General features: G+C 44.2%; 1 protein-coding gene across 3 annotated transcripts in view; it reads right to left on the bottom strand.

Annotated features, from left to right (window-relative positions):
* Window positions 1-4,060: 4,060 nt before the first annotated feature.
* Kiaa1958 (KIAA1958 ortholog) overlaps window positions 4,061-16,549 on the bottom strand; it is a 128,424-nt gene continuing 115,935 nt past the window's right edge. For 2 of the 3 annotated variants that reach the window (XM_051162743.1, XM_051162726.1), the window contains one exon: window positions 4,061-4,878. In XM_051162743.1, coding sequence (XP_051018700.1) covers window positions 4,072-4,878 — 807 coding nt within the window. In that variant the 3' untranslated portion in view covers window positions 4,061-4,071. Of the gene's footprint in view, window positions 4,879-10,835; window positions 10,949-16,549 lie in introns of those variants that run through there. The other variant, XM_051162735.1, reaches the window with a different exon arrangement.

Raw genomic sequence — 16,549 nt, 5'->3', positions numbered from 1 at the left:
CTTGTTTTCCAAGAAGACATGCTAGTGTACTGAGAAATGAGAGCCTAGTAGTCCGTCGCTGGCCCTCGAGAGGAGCCAGTCCACAGAGACCACTGCCTAGCCGAGGGTGCCTCCATCAGGAGCTGCCGCAGTGACGGAGCAGCCAGGCTCTGTCCAGACATTTCACTTTCCACACAAATTCTCTTAGTGAATGTGTCTTGGAACATACTGAAATGCCTGATGCTTTTAATAAGACTGAGTTAATTTAAAAAAATATATAATTTCACATTTTTTTTTCCCAAACACCATTTTTGGGTCTGAGCTGACAAAGCAGAATAAATTCCAAAGAAGGGACCATGCCATGTGGCCAGAGACCGTTTCTTTCACAGCTTTGGTTAGGTACAATATTTGTTGTTTTAAAACACAGAAAACAATGGAAAAACTTTCCTCTGAAGACGTCTTGGTTTTCCTTCTTGTTTTGCTTGTGTGTGAGGTATCAGGCTTGGTTGTGCTGGAGGTAGAATTCAGTGTAATCAGTGTGTTCACTGGACCAGCTATTGGGTTGGTTTCCTCTTCAAGTTTAAAAATGTAAGGAAGAAAATCTCAGCAATGGAGGAAATGAGTGATACATGTTACTAAAAGCTTTAACTAAAAAAACAAAGGGAAGGAAGGAAGGAAGGAAGGAAGGAAGGAAGGAAGGAAGGAAGGAAATGCCTTCCATGTCTAAGATATAGCAGTATGTTAAAGTCTTCATGTCAATGGGTCCCTTGCAGCAGGCTGATAATCTAGTACTTGGCAGACCATTCCCTGAAGGGAGGCCTGTGTGCTCGAGGGAGGTACCACCTACAACTGCTTTTAATTACTGTTTGTTTTTGTCTGTGTGGGTGTTTTACCTGCATGTATGTCTGTGCATTATGCTTGTGCCTGGTGCCCATAGGGGCCAGAAGCAGGTGTCAGATCCCCCCCAGGCCTGGAGTTTCCAGATGGCTGTGAACTGCCATGAGGTGTCAGGACTGGAACCCAAGTCTTCTCAACGGCCGAGCCATCTCTAGCCCTCTAATGAACTAATTTAAGTTTTTTGGGGACAAGGGCTCGCTCTGTAGCCCAAGGTAGCTTAACATTTACTATGTAGCCTAGGTCGGCCCTGAACTCACAGCAATCCTCCTGCTTCAGTTTCCTGAGCGCTGAGCTTGCAGTGTGAGCCACCATGCCTAACTCCGCTCCTTTTATAGCAATGTAAAGGGAGGTGTGACATGATCTCCCCCAAGAGTCCCTGGGGTCCTCTCGGACCACAGATGGCAACTTCCCTTATAAACGGCCCGGAGGCAGCTTGCGTCTGGGTGAACTAGTGAAACGGTTTCTTTCTTTAATGCTAGGAGTGGAACCCCAGGCCTTGCACATGCTAGGCCAGCATTTTGCCACTGAGCTACTGCCCCAGCTTCAAGTTCTTGACAATCATGACAACTCTAGTGCACAGAAACGCAAAGGTAGGTGGGACAGTGCTTGGGGCTTGCCACATCCCTTCCCCTGTCTTGCTTACGCACAGAGCTGACTGGGAAGAAAACAACTGCTTCCTTTGAACCTCAGCCACAGGCTCTCTGCTTCCTCCAGAGCATGGCCATCTATGCAGCCAGCCACAGGCTCTCTGCCTCCTCCAGAGCATGGCCATCTATGCAGCCAGCCACAGGCTCTCTTGGCCTCCTCCAGAGCATGGCCATCTATGCAGCCAGCTTCTTTGCCGTACCAGTGGCCCTCTCCAACTTTACCACACGTTGATTTAAAGTATGTTTCACACACACGTATTTGCACAAGTACACAGTAAAATTGTATATATGGCATACGGCAGCCCTTGAAGTAAGTGTTCTTCCTCACTCCCATGACCCAAGGAGGCGTAACTCAGAAGAATTCTTTCATCAACTGTAACTGAAAATTTGGCCCCTGAGTTTTTAGTATAATTGTTCCCTTCTGAATTCCAAGAATTTACAGTACATCAAGTAGGTAACAGGCAGCAAGCTGAGGCAGAAATGGTTATTCAAATGCTGAAAAGTCACAGTTAACAGGAATATCAACAGCCTCTGGTCAGTTATTGCTATGTTGGGGAATGTTGAAAAGATTCCAGCATACCTAATGGCAACATTTGAAGCTATTTAAAATAACATGAAGGTGTAATTAAGTTGCAGGCTTTGCAAGGTGGCCATACAAGTCATGCCTCCATCTTACATGCACAACAGACAAGATGACTGCTTTCCACAAAGTAACCTTTGGGTGTTTAGCCAACTAAAGAAGACAGACCCAATGTTTGGTGTCTATCTCTTCTCCCTGCAGCCCCTGCCCCCAAGACAGAGTTTCTCTGTGTAGCCCAGGGTGTTCTGGCACTAGCTCTGTAGACCAGGCTGGCCTTACAAAGATCCACCTGCCTTTGCCTCCCAACTGCTGGGATTAAAGGCATGTGCCATCACGCCCGGCTTGTCTATCTCTTCTAAACAAAAACCCTAAAATCACAATTGGAAGTCACTACAGACCAACACGCAGGATCAAGTCAGAACACTGATTATTAATTACCTGTTGTTTACACAGAGATACTAAACCCCATCACCACCCAGGGAAGGTCACCTAGCACACAGAACTATAAACATGTAGTCATTAGAAAGAGAACAACATGAGACCTTAAGGCAGCACTGGGCGAATCTTCTCTGGTAAAGCATCACACACTTCCATGACTAGTGAGTGACTTTAAAACAATGATTTCTAAATAAATACTTAAAAATGCTTTGAAAAGGAAATGACTACTTTAAAGACTCGTGCAATATGAATCTGCATTGGGATTTTAATTTAGGATTAGAAAGCATACACAGGAACACAATGGTACAATTAAAGCAGTCTTCCCTTGAATAGAAAATAGAGTAGAAATTACTACTATTAATTAGCACTCTTTGGGCTCCTTTTTAAAAACTTGTACTCACAGTAGTTACTAGAAAATTCTGCCACTTAAGTAACACATGGTCAGTTGAGTTTTATTAATGTGACATGATTCTTAAATGCACGAATGACCTTCTGTGATGCTCTGACCCAGTAACTACGTCCCTGTGCTGGGCTTGCTTTCCTGGCAGGCTGCCTAAACCAGTGTCCCAAGCATGGGTGCTGACCTGCAGGATCCCCAGGGTCCTTGCAAACGCCCTGGGGATGTGTTCTTCTTGTGGCTTACTCTGTTGGCTCTTCTGGTCAGGCACGAGCATCGAGGTTAGCTTTACATGTCCAGGGACCCTTGCCAACACAACAACTGCATGGTGTGAAAAACAGCTAAAAACAAAGCAAACAAACAAACAAACAAGGTTCAACCAGCAAGTGCTCTCACGGGAGAACTCGGTCAGACGCAGGCACTTCTGCTTCAGGAGGTTTCATGTCTGGGTCACAGGTGGCTTTCCAAGACCCCCTTCCACTAACTAGGAACTGTCACGGTACAGACCACCGAGGCCACTGCACGCCGTGTCACATACACACCCTTTTGGAGGACTTATCTTTCGTTCACGAAGCCGTCCCTATGGACAGATGGGAAATGTGTCTTTCATCTCGGTGAGCAGCCCCGCTGTACTAGCAGAGCATGCACCAACAAAAGCAAAGGGTGTTGAGTGCAAGCTTTCTGTAATATGTCTGCCTCTCTTGCTCTAGGTCCCTGTGTGAAGGAAACCCACAAAGTATATAAAAGTCTATATCAGTCTAAAGCTACTGGGCTACTGGGCTATTTTTTTAAAAGTAACTACTCAAAACATTTTTTTCTTTTCTTTTTTCTTTTTTCCCAAGAAAACCTGTGCTAAAAAGGCACTAGATAAAATGAATTTCTTCACTCTCGTATATAGTAATTATATACTATTAAGGGTCCATGATTTAACAAGGTGTCACACATTTAGATAAAACCCCAAATTATCCAGCTGTCTACTTTCATGTAATTTCAAGTCTGAGGAGTGGCCTGTTGCAGAAGCGGAGGCCAGCTGGACATGTCAGCCTCTGTCGCCTCAGAACCTGCTTGCTGATGCCTCTGGCCTTGGCCACATGAAGGAGGTCGCCCAGGTGAGCACGCAGGGCCCTGGCGGCTCACTGGCAGCAGCTGTGGGAGCCAAGCCGCCGGGAGACCTGAGTGAAGGAGACAAAGGTGAAGTTCTCGCAATTGTCCAGCTTGACCTTCCTGGCTAAGTTGGGAACAACTCCCCGCAGAGAGCGCAGCCCCATCCTCTGCTCCTCATACCACACACCGCCCACGTCTGTGGCCTCCTTCCGGGCTGTAAGGTAGAAGGGAGACTTGGCCTCCATTTGGGTGGGCGGCCGGTGGATGTACATGTACTTGTAAAGGAGGCAGTAAGGGCACTGCTTGTGTCCCCTCGAGTGCTCATGGTAGATCTTCCCATGACACACTCGGGTAGAACCACTCCGGCTCTCCCGCTTGACACTGTCCGTCCGGGCAAAGTAGGGCTGGTTTTGTGGGTCCTTGAGCAGCTCGATGTCCCCGTACATCAGATCCGCATGCTCCTGCAGCGTCCGCATATTCAGGTATTGGCTGTTGTACTTGACCACCGTGGACAGGAGAGTGATAGGACTGTCATCCCCCAGACACCCTGCCTGCCACATCTCCTCCTCATCAGAAAGGGAGAAGTAGACGATATTGCGAGACCGGGCGCCCGACATCCCTGCCTTACTCAGGACCCACAGCTTCTCCTTGAGTTTCTTGGTGGAAGAGCTGAAGGTGCTGCTGGTGATAGAAAAGCCCACGCCTGCGTTCTTCAGGATCCGGTCCAGGCCGCGGCGGATGGCATGGAGTGAGGTAGCCAGGAAGTCGGAGCCGTCACTCTTCTTGACGGTGACGTAGAAGTTCTCAAGCAGCTCATTCAGCTTCACGGCAGGGATCTCAAAGGAGACAAACACTGAGGTTATACACTTGAAGACGCCCCAACAGCTGCCCCCCCCCGGGGCTGCACTATAGAAAGGTTTCTTGACCTCTATGTGATATAGTAGAGAACCAGTGAATTTCAAACTGGACGATGTAGGTTTCATAGCTGGCCCCCTCTTAATTTCTTTGAAACACAGCATTTTAATCTGCAAAACAGAGCATATAGGCAGCCGCTGTCTCCGAGTAGACAGGGATGCGTACAGTAGATATGGACCATGGGTCTGGTCAGTAGCACTGACCTCCTTACAAATGTGTCTACAAGTACATACATGCGTACAGGTTACTATTATGGCTCGCCTTTTGTAACACTGACTGCTCCTCTCTGGAGGGTCCTTTCTTTTTGCTGGCAAATCATTTGCTTCCTTCTCTTCAAGTTCAGGCATCCTCTCTACAGGACTCCGTAAGGACCTTTTAATCATCCCAGCATTGATGGCCTCGACACCTGCCCTTACCGTTTGGTACCTGCTACTAAGCACGGCCTTCAGGAGAAGAGGACGGACACATGGATTTACACAGGAGCTTCATGCTCTCTAATCTTTCACTTGGACATATCCGAATAGATGCCAACATACCTCTAGCTTAATAACCAGCAGGTTTTCTGCTGCTGCTGAATATTAATAATTGATATTTAGTCACATATTTAGTGAAACCTTATTTATTCATTAATCAAAAATTTCTCTAAATATCTACACATTGAGACTATGATTCATTCAAAATTAAGCACAGAGGTGAACATAATCACTAATCTATTATCCCACTGTTAATTTATCTTCCTCCCAGCCAAGGTCCCAAGTACTTGCTGCGTTACTATCTTCTCTGGAACCCGTCCTTTCTACTCCTCTTCAGCGCCTTCTCCTCCAATCCACCCCCCCCCACCTCTGGCCTCATAACCTCAAAATCCCACCCCCTTCTCTTTTGTCAAATCTCAAGCTTCAGCATTTTTATTAACCAATCAACTGTAAGTTAGGTGGAGCAAGGGTGACACAACAAAGACAGTAATTAGCATTAAGATAGGAGGCTCCAGACCAACCCCCAACAGCTTTCAATATCAGCCTTACGAATTTGGCTCATAATAACTATTTGTATTCAATATGGAAATGTAAGAGCAAGCAGCCTTATTCTATCAGATCAGGCTATATTACAAATTGTTTGGGCAAAATGGAAATTCCGATAAAAATGTCTGAGTAGAAACTATACAGTTAGCACTCATTTTGCTGATAGCCCAAGAGTCAAAAGAAAATAAAAGATGAACTATGTATTAAAAATTAGCCCAATTACGGGCTGGAAAGACAGTGTCAATAGGATTACAAGTTCTTGCTGCTCTTGCAGAGAAAGAGTTCAGTTCCCAGCACAGATGTCAGTCAGGGGCTCACTGGCACCTCTAACTCCATCTCCAGGCATCAGATGCCCTCTTCTGGCCTGTGCAGGCACTCACATGTGCACATATACATATGCACACGCATGCACACACACATACACACACACACACACACACACACAGTTTGCGTATATTTTCAAGACAGGGTTTCTTTGTGTAGCCCTTGCTGTCCTGGAACTCTCTCTGTGGACCAGGCTGGCCTTGAACTCAGAGATTTGCCTGCCTCTGCCTCCTGAGTGCACCACCACTGCCTAGTCTTAAATAATATTCATGAAGAATTTGATTTAAAAACAAAAAACAAAAATTGACTAAACTATAATTATATATAAAACTGTATCTCACTTAGTATACTCAGATAACATAAATGAGAATGACTTGCTAGAAAACTTTATTCTCCGTAAGCAAACTGATTATGTACCTCAAAAGCTAGAAAAGTAAATAAAATTCAAAAGTAGTAAGCTGACCCAATAAAAACAAAAATCTAAATTAGGGAAGAAGGGAAACAACAGCCTTTGAAAAGACTTATCAACTTGACAAAGTCCTAACAGGTCTAATAGGAAGAGAAAAAGGCAGAGAAATGTACTTCAGAAATATTATAAATAAGAAGGGAAACATAGAATAAAAGTAAAGGACATAAAAATACTGCACATTACATTAATTAATGTACATGTAATACTGAACATTGCATTAATTTGAAAATCTATATAATCTGAATTATTTTATTTTTACATTTTTGTTTAGTGTGCATGTGTGCATTGTATGTGTGTGTGTTATGCCAGCTTGTATGTGGCCATGTAAGCCACTACACTTGTGTGATTTTACTCAAGTGCTAGGATCCACATCTATAGCCAAGACATATGAATGTCTAAACATAGGCAACTTAAAAAAAAAAAAAAAAGACTTATTTATTATGCAAAGTTCTGCCTGCATGTACACCTGCCCGCCAGAAAAGGGCACCAGATTTCATTACAGATGGTTGTGAGCCACCATGTGGTTGCTGGGAATTGAACTCAGGACCTATGGAAGAAAAGCCCGTGCTCTTAACCTCTGAGCCACCTCTCTAGGCCCCTAAACATAGGCAACTTTTATGTTGCTTACAACTATGTTGAATACGGTGTATTCAGATTAGCAGAATGTCAAGAAAGCAACGGCATGGTTGCAGAGATAGCTCAGTAGGTGATGCTCACTGTACAAGCCTGATGACCTGGTTCAAGCTCCAGAACTCACTATGTGGTGGCACAGATCTGTAATGCTAGCACTCCCGCAGTGAGATGGAGGGCAGAGACAGAACTGGCTGGAAGTGTCCAGGCCAGATAGTATGGAGTACTTAGTCAATAGAGCAGCAAGAGACCCTGCCTCAGAAAGAAAGATGGAAGGCAAGAGCTGGCTTCCACAATCTGCCCCTTGGCTATCACATGGACATCATGGCATGTATGTGTGCACAAATGCACAATAAACAAGCATTAAAGAGCGTGTGCAAATACAGTGGCTCTGGTGTATACAAGTTTTGGGTAACATGGTCCCTTGTAAGACACCAGCTGCCTGACCACTACGACACAGTCAAGATGTGGCATCTACCTTAAAGTTTTTAGAATTGAATTTGAACTGACATTGCAAGAAATAAATCCACTTAATAAAAATAAAAGAATTTTGCAGGCAAGAACTATAAAAATATACCCCTGGACTGGAGAGATGGCTTAGAGGTTAAGAACACTGCCTTCTCTTCTGAAGGTCCAGAGTTCAATTCCCAGCAACTACATGGCGGCTCACAACCATCTATAATGAGATCTGGTGCCCTCTTCTGGCCTGCAGGCAGAATACTGTATATATAATAAATAAATAAACCTTAAATACATATTAAATTAGGGCTAGAGAGATGGCTCAGAGGTTAAGGGCACTGACTGCTCCTCCAGAGGTCCTGAGTTCAACTCCTAGCAACCACATTGTGGCTCACCACTATCTATAATGTGACCTGATGCCCTCTTCTGGCCTGCAAGTGTACAGGCAGATAGAGTACTGTATGTATGTATGTGTGTATGTGTATATATATATTAAAATATTATTAAAGCCGGGCGGTGGTGGCCCACGCCTTTAATCCCAGCACTCGGGAGGCAGAGGCAGGCGGATCGCTGTGAGTTCGAGGCCAGCCTGGTCTACAAAGTGAGTCCAGGACGGCCAAGGCTACACAGAGAAACCCTGTCTCGAAAAACCAAAAAAAAAATAAATAAATAAATAAATAAATTTAAAAAATTAAAAAAATATACCCACAATGGAAACTAGATTTCTCCTTATGAAAACAGGCAGGGTGACATGCTGTATTAAGAAAAAAAAGAAGGAAAGAAGGAACACCATGAAAGGTCATTTTGATGATGTTAGCAGATTAGTTCAACAGATTAGAGCAACTGCGTACACAACGTAAGACTGGCTTCCTTATCAACAGAACAAAGCTAAAACAGTTAGTTGGGATTCCTTTGGTTGTAGGAAAAAAAAAAAAAAATCAAACCTGAACAAACCTAGACCTTAAGAAGGGCTAAAGAATTAGGAGATTCCAAAGACATTAGATAGTCTCTCCCCAGCCCCAATCTCTTTTTCTCTGGCTTGGGGGAAATTAAAATTCCATGAAATTCCACTCCACCCTCTCTACAATGACTAGCATTAAGAAAAGGAAGATAGATGATAACGAATGCTGGGCGGGATGTAGGGAAAGTGGAATGCTCATACACCTTGATGGGAAAATGTAAAACGATGCCGTTGTTGACAGCACATGCCCAAACAACAACAGCAACAACAACAACAACATATATATAAATGTTTGCTGTAGCGTTTTTCATAATGGCTGAAGTATGGAAAAAACTAAATGTCCATCAGTAGGAAAGCAGATAAACAAAATGAGGTGCATGTGTGTGTGTGTGTGTGTGTGTGTATGTGTGTGTGTGTATGTGTGTGTATGTGTGTGTGTATGTGTGTGTGTGTGTATGTGTGTGTGTATGTGTGTGTATGTGTGTGTGTGTGTGTATGTGTGTGTGTGTATGTGTGTGTGTGTGTATGTGTGTGTGTGTATGTGTGTGTATGTGTGTGTGTATGTGTGTGTGTATGTGTGTGTGTATGTGTGTGTGTGTGTATGTGTGTGTGTGTGTGTGTGTATATATATTTATATAGGAATACACATACACACATATATATGAATAGAATTTTCTTCAGTAATAAAAAGGAATGAATCTTGGAATGTTGTGCTAAACAAAGCTCACTCTTCCCACTTCTACAGACACAAGAGGACCAGTAAGTCATAAAGGACAGTAATAATTCTACTAATGTGCAGAATCTAGAGTAAGCAAATTCACAGGGGCAGACGGCGGAGAGTAGTTATCAGGGCAAAGAGGAAATGGGCGCTAGATTATTCAGTGAGTTGGGAGTTTCTATTTAGAAGGATGAAAAAATTCTGGGAATGAATAATAGTGATAGTTTGCAGAACACTGTGAATATAATAAATGCTACTAAGTTGTTCAGTTAAAATTAACCATCATGCCAAATATCTCCAAGGGTGCAATAGTAGCACTTTCTTATATCTGGTAAGCAATCAACAGCTATCTGACTGGAGTTAGTGCCAGCTCAATAGGAGAGAATTCATGCCGTGTGTGTGTGTGTGTGTGTGTGTGTGTGTGTGTGTGTGTGTGTGCGCGCGCGCGCACACACACACAAACACAATGCTGTCCTGCCTGCAAGATACACTAGTGCAATGGTGGCAGGTTTGTTGGAGTAACCAAGCAATATCTGAATTGATGTAAGGCTCACTCCACAAGATGGAACTCATACTGACACTGCTTGGATGACCAAGAATCAGAGACTAGATAGCCCAGGGTCCTAGGGTAAGACCAAATATTTCTGGTCTAAAAACAAAAAGGGAAACAAAACAACAAACAATGTATCAATAACATAACTACTAGGCCAGGTGTGGTGGCAAACGCCTTGGATCCTAGCACTCGGGAGGCAGAGGCAGGAGGAGCGACGTGAGTTTAGACCAGCCTGGTCTAAAAAAGGAGTCCAGGACAGCCAAGGCTACACAGAGAAACCCTGTCTTGAAAAACAAAACAAACAAACAAACAAAACCTACTAACGATATTCTGCTATACTCCTAGACCAGTGCCTTGCTCAACCATCTACAGAGAAGCTGCCTCCTGCGGCAGATGGCAACAAATACAGAGACCCACAGCCAGACAATATGCAGAGTGAGAGGCCTTGAAACACTCAGCCTTAAAAGTGATGTGTCCATCAAATGCCTCCCCTGAGGGATTAGGGAACTCTGCATAAGAGGAGGCAGAAAGAGTGTTAAGAGCTGGGCAGGGAGGATGGGGGTGGGAGGACCCCCCTAAAACAAGGCACTCTAAATCACCATGACCAAAGCTCATACAAACTCACAGCGACTGAGGCAGCATGGTGCCTGCAGGGGTCTGTACCAGGTCCTCTGCGTATATATTATGGCTTCCAGTTTAGGGTTTTTATGGGATTCCTGAGTGTGCACACAAGTGAGTCTCTGATTCTAGTGCCTTCTTTTGGGCTCTTTTCCTTCTGTTGGTTTGTCTTGTCCAACTCCAATGTGTTACTTTTGTTTTATTTTATTATTATCCCTTCCTTATAAGCATGTTGGTTTTCTAGAAAGACAGAAAGAGAGCAGATCTGAGTAGGAGGGGAGGGACTGAGAGGAGTGGAGAGAGGGGAGGAGGGGAGGGACTGAGAGGAGTAGAGAGGGGGGAGGAGGGGAGGGACTGAGAGGAGTGGAGAGAGGGGAGGAGGGGAGGGACTGAGAGGAGTGGAGAGAGGGGAGGAGGGGAAGGACTGAGAGGAGTGGAGAGAGGGGAAACCATAATCAGGATATACTACATGAGGAAGAAAGTCTATTTTCAATAAAAGGGAAAAACAAAAACAAAAAAGGAATCAACTCAAGGTATGTAAATCGTTTAATTGCATCTCTCAAGTATATGGCTTTGCCCTGGGTGAGCCTGCGACTACAGACTGAGCTGAGTGCACACGCTTGGGTCTCACAGTTTTCTGAGTCCACAGACTCACTGAGAAAGACACACATCAGTTAAGCGTCAACTTTAATTTTCAGCAAACTGAACTATCTGGGTTATTTTCCTGATTTACATATGAAAAATGATTGGTCTTGAGAAGACTTAATTTTTTTTTTTTTTTGAGACAGAGTTTCTCTGTGTAGCTTTGGCTGTCCTGGACTCACTTTGTAGACCAGGCTGGCCTCAAACTCACAGCGATCCGAATGCCTCTGCCTCCCGAGTGCTGGGATTAAAGGTGTGCGCCACCATGCCCAGCTTGAGAGGGCTTAATTTTGAGAAGAGTTAATTCTTTTATCTATTCTGCAAATTTCTTTTTAAAATAATATTTTTTTTATTATTTTAGGATTTTATACATAAGAACGTTGATGTCTTTTCTTCCCCAGTGGGCTGTATAAGAACCTTCTGGCACTATGAAAGCTAGCAGTGGGGAACAGGTGTCTTGGTCAGGTTTAAGCTTACTTCTCTCTGTCTGGTAACTTAAATATGTGGTGTCTTCAGCTGTATGTGCCTAACACATTGTAACAGCAGCAGAGACCGATGGCGACACCTAGGTGGCTTTGCAGTAGGGCGAAGAGGGACAAGCGGGGTATGGTGTCCCCTGCCTTTGCTGCCACCACTGTGGAGGCAGAGGCAGGAGGGTTGCTAGTTCAAGGGCAGCCTGGAGTGTATAGTAAGAGGCAGGTCTCAATTCTTTTTTCTAAGGAAGACAAGAAAAGAGATTAAGATCAGAGAATATAAGAGTCTGAACTGCTGAAAGCAGTCAGAGGGGGGTATTGCTACCAAGCTTACAAAACCTGAGAAAGGATTCTGTCAACTAGGCAGAGAAGGGGCCCACAGATGAGATGAACACATTCCCAGAAGACTCAAAACCAACAACAGCAAGAAAAGCTACCTTCCACAGCCCCCTTTGCCCTTGAGATCTGTTCCAACATGTTGACCTTGTGTGTTGACCCCTCATGCTGCACTGCTTGGGGACAGGGACATAACTGCAGCCTTTTTCCTGTCTCTACACATGTCATCAGCAAACTTGGCTGCTCTTCTACCTAAAATGCCTTTTCTTCTGTGAGAATATTTGAAAATGCTGTATGTGGTCTCACAGAAAGAGCTCCATTTCTTTCTCTTGTTTGTTTTTTGAGACAGGGCTTCTCTGTGTAGCCCTGGTTGTCCCAGACACTTTGTAGACCAGGCTGGTCTTGAACTCACAGAGATCTGCCTGCCTCTGCCTTTGCCTCCGCCTCCGAGTGCTGGGGTTAAAGGCGTGCGCCACCACACCTGGCTGTAGATCTGTTTCTACCTTTTCTCAACTCCCCTGGCCCTTGTATTTGTATTACAGTTCTGTGTTAGTTACATCTCTGGTCGCCATGACCAACTGCCACACAAGAAGCCACCTGATGGAGGAAACAATAAAGAACGGCAACAGGGGTGCGAGGCTTCTTGTTTACATCTGAGCGAATCAAGAACAGAGGAGTAACAACCCCCCCCCCCTTTTTCTATCTTGAGCCAACTGCCTTCACCTCCAGAGTGCTGGCTTCATAGGCGTGTACTGCCACTTCTGATTTACGTGGTGCTGGGGACAGACCCTGGCATTTCTGCAGGTTAGGCAAGCAACTGACCTACTGAGCTGCATCCCCAGCCCCCCTCTCTCCCTTTGTATTCAGTCCTGGACCCCAGCCCATGATTGGTGCTGTCCACAGAGTCCTCTAGAAACGTCTACTCTAGTGCCCTGAAGTCTCGGAGGAAGGTTAGCCAGGTGCTCCCCAGTGGCGTGTGGATTGTGTGCCTGTTGACTCAAACAGACTAAAGCTCCTTGAAGGCAAGAGCTGCACTTGATGACCGGTCTCCAACACCAACAAGAAGCCTGATTCGATAAAGGCAGCCTGTGTGCTGATAAATGTGTTAGGTAGCGGGAACACCCCGCAGACATACTTACAGAACATTTTTCTTGGTTCCCACAAAATACCATATGCTTCAAAATAAAACCACAGTAAGCAGGCAGTTCCAGAAGTGTCTGCCCACACAGAGCGTATTGTTTGCACACAAGAAGCGGTACATTCTGGTCTGCGCTTGCCACCCTATTTGTTTCTCACACTGGTTTGCTTGTCAAATACTTCCCATCGCTAAGGTCTTCCGTCTCCTAAAAAGACATTGCAAGAAGTAACTTTACTTCAACTACTGAGAGCTGACTTATTGTGTCATGCGGGGAAGGGCTGGCAGCAGTTTATAAACTTGGCTTTTTTCATGTAACAATGACCAACAGCAAGGCACGGTGACACACACACGTAAATCCCAGCATTCTGAACCACAGAGCAACCTGGGTAAACTATTTGCAAACTTCCCTCTCTCTCTCTTTCTGTCTCTTTCTCTCTGTCTCTCTCATTTGTTTTGTTTTTCAAGACAGGGACAATCTTATTTTCTTAAATAACCAACTCTTTGCGTCACTGATTTCTTTTGTTTGTTTCTACTGATTTCAGCCCTGAGTTTCATTCTTTTTGCTCTCTGGTACTTTTGTGTGTGATTCTTTTTTTTGTTCTAGTTACCAGCTGTGCTGTTAAGTTACTAGTGTGAGATCTCTTTCTCTTTTCTAACGTAGGCACTTAGTGCTATGAACGTGCCTCTTAGAATCACCTTCATTGTGACCCATAGGTCTGAGTGTGCTGTATATTCATTTCATTCCATTCTAAAATGTCTTATTTCTGCTTTGACTCATTTTCTACTCAGGGTGAGCTGTTCAGTTCCTGTGAGTTGGCAAGGTTTCTGCTGTCTCTGTTGTTGATATCCAGCTTTTAAAATAATACTACTAATAATATATTTTTTTTTATATTTTATTTTATTATCTTTTTTTTTTTTTTGAGCCAGGGTTTCTCTGTGTATCCTTGGCTGTCCTGGACTCACTCTGTAGACAAGTCTGGCCTCAAACTCACAGAGATCCACCTACCTCTGTCTCCCAAGTGCTGGGATTACAGGCATGCACCACCGTGGCTGGCTGTTCATATGCAGCTTTAATCTGTGTTGGCCAGATAAGATTCCTGTGTTGTTTTCATTTTATTCTATGTGTTGAGAATAGCTTTGTGTCTGAGTACGTGGTCAAGTTTTGAGAAAGCTGTATGACATACTGAAAAGGAGGTATATTCTTTTGCTTTGGTATTTGTTCTGTAAATATTTGTTCTGTAAATATCTCTTAGGTCCATTTGGGTTATGACATCAGTTAGTGCCAGCATTTCTGTTTTTGTCTGGATAATGTGTTTATTGGTGAGAGTGGTACTGAAGTCTCCCACTATCAGTGTGTGACTTAAGCTATAGTAACGTTTTTTTTACAAACCTGGTTGCCCTTGTCTTCTTGGAGGATTTTTCCTTTGATGAGCATCCAACGTCCTTCCCTACCTCTGCTGGTTAGCTTTTGTCTGAAGTCTATTCTGTCACATATTAAAATGGCTACGCGAGCTTGCTTCTTAGGTCCATTTGCTCAGAAGCCTTTTCCGTCCTTTCACCCTGTGGTGATGTCTACCCTTCACATGGTACCATGGAAGGTACAGAAGGATAGATCCTGGTTTCACATCAATTCTGTTTGTCTTTTTCTTGGGGGAACTGAGACTATCGATGTTGAGAGATATCAATCGACGACTGCTGACTCTTTTTATGTTGTTGCGTGTACTTTCCCGCTTTTGATTTGCTGGTCTGAGATGATTTATTCCTTGTTTTTTCTTGGGTGTAGTTAGCATCTTTAGTTTGGAATTTTTCTTCTAGTACCTTTTACTTTTAGGTCTAGATTTGTAGACAGTGCTTAAGTTTGGCTTTATCATTGGCTGTCTTGTTTTCTATGTCTATTGTGATAAAAACTTTTGCTGGGTATAGCAGTGAGGGCTGGCATCTGTAGTCTATTAGAGTCTGTAGAACATGTGTCCTGCACTTCTGGTTTTAGAATCTCCATTGAGAATTAGGTGTCATTCTAATAGGGTTACCTTTATGTTTCTTTTTGTTTTTCCCTTGCAGCTTTTAATATTCTTTGTTCTTTACCTTTAGTGTTTTGATTGTTATGTGCTGAGATGATTTTCTTTTCTGGTCTAGACTATTTGGTATTATGTATGCTTCCTTTACCTTAATGGGCATCTCCTTCAGAAACTGTCTTCTGTCTGTGATTTTGTTGGAAATACTTTCTGTGCCTTTGACCTGGGAAACTTTTCCTTCTACTATTTTTCTTATTCTTATATTTGGTCTTTTCACAGTGTCCCAGATTTCCTGGATGTTTTGTCCTAGTGTTTTGGATTTAACATGTGCTTTGCCTGAGATATCCATTTCTTCTACTGTGTCTTCAATGCCTGAGCTACTTTCTTCCATCTCTGATATTCTGTTGCTGGGGTTTGCCTCTGACATCACTGTTCTAGTCCCTAAAGTTTTCATTTCCAGATTTCCCTCAGTTTAGATTTTCTTTATTGATACTATTTCCACTCTCAGGTCTTGAACTGTCATATTCATTTCCTTCCACTGTTGGAGTTTTCATTGATTCCTTGAAGGAATTCATTAATTTCCTCTTTCAGGACCTCTATCGTATTCATAAGGTCTATCTTACAGCCTTTGTCTTGTGCTTCAGCTACATTGCAACACTCAGGGCCTGCTGTGGTAGGTTCACGGGGCTCAGATGGAGACATATTGTCCTGGCTCTTAGTTGGCTGTGGTCTTATGCTCACATCTAGGCATCTGGGATTGGGAAGATTGTAATTCCAGGTGCTGACATCTGGTCTTGCCTTTGTTCGGTGGATGTTTTGTTCCTTGGTGTCTGTTGCCCTAAGATGGTTCTCAGGAGAGTGTGGTGGCTGTGTGATGCCTGGTAGAAATCCTTCTGGGCTCCTGATAGGTGTGGTCACTGGCATTCCAGGTAAAATCTATTTCTGGGCACTGGGAGCTGACACTTAGGAATGGGGCTGGGCTGGGGAGGGAATAAGGAGGTCCACAGGAGGGAGGAAAGCAGGGTGTTCCACCAAGATCTGCTCAGTCGCCTGGGAACGGGGCAGTGAGGAGAGGCCACTGCTCCAGTGCTGGGGATGGTATTGAAGGTTGGACTTGGAAGAATGGAGGGAGGTGAAAATCTACAGGTAATGTGCTTGCTTCCCTGCTCAGAGTGGCCTGTGGGTTCCCTGGGAGTGTGTGCTGAAGTTGGGGTCTCAGATAAAGCAACGAGGGGGT

Source organism: Acomys russatus, chromosome 2 (genome assembly GCF_903995435.1).
Source record: "Acomys russatus chromosome 2, mAcoRus1.1, whole genome shotgun sequence".
NCBI lineage: Eukaryota > Metazoa > Chordata > Mammalia > Rodentia > Muridae > Acomys > Acomys russatus.
This window is presented reverse-complemented; position numbering and strand designations above follow the sequence as displayed.